The sequence below is a fragment of the Siniperca chuatsi genome, linkage group LG2 (genome assembly GCF_020085105.1).
Source record: "Siniperca chuatsi isolate FFG_IHB_CAS linkage group LG2, ASM2008510v1, whole genome shotgun sequence".
Lineage (NCBI taxonomy): Eukaryota > Metazoa > Chordata > Actinopteri > Centrarchiformes > Sinipercidae > Siniperca > Siniperca chuatsi.
The window spans coordinates 373804-377755 of record NC_058043.1 but is presented as its reverse complement, the minus strand read 5'-3'; the positions used below and the strand labels follow the sequence as shown (position 1 = coordinate 377755).

Here is a 3952-nt window from a genome sequence, read left to right as displayed (position 1 = left end):
CCTTGACGACATCCTCATCTTCTCCCAAGACCCAGCCAGCCACGTCAACCACGTCCGTCAAGTTTTGCAACGGCTCTTGGAGAACCGCCTGTTTGTCAAGGCAGAGAAGTGCGAGTTCCATGCGGACTCCGTCAGCTTCTTGGGCTACATCTTGGAGAGTGGGCAGATGAGGACGGACCCGCCAAGATAAAGGCGGTTTTGGAGTGGCCTACGCCTTCCAACCGGAAGCAGCTTCAACGCTTCCTCGGATTTGCGAATTTCTATCGGAGATTCATCCGAGACTACAGTCGTGTGGCGGCCACCCCTCACCAAACTCACCACATCAAAAGTGATGTTCGCATGGAACGCAGAGGCTGACGCAGCCTGGGCCAAGCTTAAGGCTTTGTTCACGGCCGCACCCATCCTGATCCAACCAGATGCAGCACGCCAATTCACGGTGGAAGTGGACTCTTCGACATAGGGTCGGAGCCGTACTCTCCCAGTTCTCCGACACCGACCAGAGACTTCACCCTTGTGCATTCTTCTCCCGCCGACTCACCCCCGCCGAGCGAAATTATGATGTGGGCAACAGGGAGCTCTTGGCGGTCAAGATGGCTTTAGAGGAGTGGCGCCATTGGCTGGAGGGTGCTGAGCAGCCATTTATAGTCTGGACAGACCATAAGAACCTTGAGTATATTCAGTCGGCTAAACGACTAAACTCGCGCCAAGCACGATGGGCATTGTTCTTTGGGCGCTTCAATTTCTCTCTTACCTACCGACCGGGTCGAAGAATGTCAAGGCCGACGCATTGTCCCGTCAGGATCTTTCCCTGGACCATGAAACCGGGTCAGACACTATTCTGCCTCCCACCTGTGTATTGGCTGCCCTCACTTGGGAGATTGAGACCAAGGTTAGGGAGGCTCAAAGGGATCAGCCCGACCCAGGCAACGGGCCCCCGAACCGCTTGTTTGTTCCCGACGCCACTCGGTCCCAAGTACTGCAATGGGTCCACAACTCCCGCTTCGCCTGTCACCCTGGCGTTACCCGAACTCTCTCCCTCCTCCAACGGCACTTTTGGTGGACCACCATGGAGGCCGATACCCGGGCTTTCGTGGCCGCCTGTACCATATGTGCTCGTGGGAAGGCATCACATCGACCACCGGCTGGTCTACTGTTACCACTCCCAGTTCCCAGTCGCCCTCTTTTGGCCAAGCTTTGGGGCTACCATCAGTCTCTCTTCCGGCTTCCACCCACAATCTAACGGACAGACAGAGAGGGCAAACCAGGACCTCGAAGCAGCTCTTCGCTGCGTGGCCGCCTCCAATCCCTCCTCTTGGAGTTCCCAACTCCCCTGGGTGGAGTATGCGCACAATTCCCTGACATGCGCAGCTTCCGGGCTCTCTCCATTTGAGTCCTCGCTTGGGTATCAACCACCCCTTTTTCCAGCCCAAGAGAGTGAGCTAGCGGTACCATCCGTACAACACCACCTTCGTCGCTGCCGGAGAGTCTGGAAGGACACCAGGGCCGCCCTTCTCCCGTTGAGGAGGAGGTACTGTGGTAGTCTGCCACCGTTGCCTCTTCAGCCCTGTGTTCTCTGTTGTTTCCCCTTCCTGGTGTTTCCTGTGTGTCCCCTACTTGTCTGTAGGTGTGTGTGTAAGTGTGTATGTCACCGGCTCCATGAATCCTCACCTGCTGCTGATCACCGGCACACCTGTCCTCTATCTACTCATCAGTCTCCACAGCTTATATGCCAGACTCTTCCACTACACCGACGCTAGATCGTCCCCGTACACTGTACGACCACTACGTCAAGGCTCTGCTAAGAAATACGCAGCTAAATACTTTGCAAGTATATTTTGTTTCCTCGTGTTTTTGATCCTGTCTTCTGCTCTGCCCAAAGGATTATCCTGTGCTGGTGATCAGCTCCTGTTCTCTGGATTCCTGTCTGCCTGTCTGCCTGCCTCTTCAGCCATCTCCACCTTGCCTGTTCTCCACTGCTACACCCCGGTCCAATATCCATGCTTGTTATAATAAAGTGTGAATCAAGTGACTAAGCTACCTTGTGGTTCTGCATTTTTGTGGGTTCGAAGATCGTACATACGACAATGTAAGCCTGTTTGCAACAGCTAATCAACTTTTCCCTGCAGTCAGCAAGTCTGCAGGACAACACTTTGAATTGTTAAACCTCATGCCCTGTGTGTGTGTGTGTATATGTGTACAAAAGTTTCAACATGGTATTAATAGGCAAGCAACCTTCATTAAAATTTTTTAATTCTCACAAATCCCTCCTTTTACACCTTTTAAGGTGTAAACTCAATCAAAATGATGCAATTACACACTACAACCCCCGTCCCCATCTACCTGTACCTCCTGTAACTCTTCTTCCTCATCTGACTCCAAAGCTTCACCTAACAGGGGCATTTGGTAAGGCAGAGGGTCTTTCTCTTTGGTATGGGCTGTGGTAATGAGACAGTTGATCAATGCACATAAGCAGGGGATGCAGCCACAGCACACTAAAATGGCTGCGAAACAAGCAAAGGAAACAATTAGTGACATGAAGAGGGCCTTATATTTACCAAAATAATGATTTGCCCAATTACTGAACGGGTCATTGATGCCTGAATTTTCAGCCAACTCTTCAGACAGGGAAGTAAGGCCAGCTAGAGCCTTGGTGATGCTTCCATCAGGGGCAGTATTATTGGGAATGAATGTACAGCAGAAATCCCCAAACATTTTGCAAACTCCACCCTTTTCTGCCAACAGCATATCTAAAGCCATCCTATTCTGCCAGGCCATCAGAGAAGTTGGTCCCAATTGTTCCTCTTAGGCCACAGAGGCCTGGTTGGCGAAAAGGGTGCCACGGTCGACCCCTAGGGTCAGCCATGACAGTTAGGGCTTCTCAACTTCTTTGGGTCAAATTCTTAGTTTTATCTTTTAGAGCCCTTACTTGTGTTCAGCCAATTCAGTTCTAACCTCCGCTAAAGTGCATGAGGGTGGTGGGGCTGGTACACAATGTGTCAGGTGGTGCCAAATTGCTCCAGCTTTTCCTTTTACCTGGACTGCGTGGGAGGTACACTCAACCACTTCATAAGGTCCTGTCCACCTGGGATCAGTCCACTTTCTCTTGTGAACTTTCACCCGTACCCAATCCCCTACCTGTACTGCTGGAGTCTCGGTGATGGTTGCTTCGGGTTCGGCCAGCTGTACCTGTTTACACAAAACTCGGGACAAGTTAGTCACGGCAGTCATGTATTCGTCACAGTCAATCTGCCAGACATCCAGAGGGGGCATATGACCTCCCTCCCTGGGTGGCCCTGGCATTGGCCTACCTGTCAGCAACTCATGGGGTGTCAAGTGTGTCTTGGCCCCTGGGGAGGTTCTCATGGACATAAGTGCCAAAGGCAGTGCATCCACCCAACTGAGCTTTGTGCCAAAACAGATTTTAGCAATCTTTCTTTTCAGAATCTGGTTGGCTCTTTCCACCAAACACTGCGACGCGGGATGATACACTGCTCCAAATCTATGTGTTATTCCCAGTGCTTTTTCCACCTCCCCCAGCTGTTTGTTACTGAAATGTGAGTCGTTATCTGAGCGTACATTACGCGGGACCCCGTATCTTGGTATTAACTAATTTTTCAACCATTTTACTACTACATCTGCTGACTCTTTTTTGCATGGTATTGCCTCTACCCACTTGGTGAATCTGTCTACCATCACCAGCAAGTAACGGTAGCCTTTTGTTCTGTTTTCCACACCCATATCGGTGAAGTCGATCGTGATGTCTTGGAATGGTGCTTCTGGTACTGGAAACCTTCCCATTGGGCACTTGTGTGCCTGCTTAGGGTTGTGTCCATTGCAAGTGTAGCATTCTGTCACATAGTTTTCCACTATGGCTGTCATGTGGGGATACCACCAGCATCCTTCAATGTTCTTCTGTGTTTTCTTCTTGTTCTCATGAGCTGGTCCGTGTGCT

At 51.0% G+C, this 3952-nt stretch overlaps 1 protein-coding gene across 3 annotated transcripts; it reads left to right on the top strand.

The window, feature by feature from the left end:
- The first annotated feature begins 815 nt into the window (after positions 1–815).
- LOC122886391 lies at positions 816–2033 on the top strand. Of its 3 annotated transcripts, none has more exons than XM_044218530.1 (2): positions 816–1620; positions 1880–2033. In XM_044218530.1, coding segments are annotated over exons 1-2 (807 nt in total). In that variant the 3' UTR covers positions 1882–2033. The 3 variants fall into 3 exon arrangements, with proteins under 3 accessions (XP_044074465.1, XP_044074456.1, XP_044074445.1); XM_044218521.1 differs by having other exon boundaries at positions 816–1755; positions 1790–2033; XM_044218510.1 differs by having other exon boundaries at positions 816–1773.
- The last annotated feature ends 1919 nt before the right edge of the window (positions 2034–3952 follow it).

Coding starts and splice junctions, on each gene's coding strand:
- LOC122886391 (XM_044218521.1), top strand. CDS start 816: ATGAAACCGGGTCAGACACTATTCTGCCTCCCACCTGTGTATTGGCTG.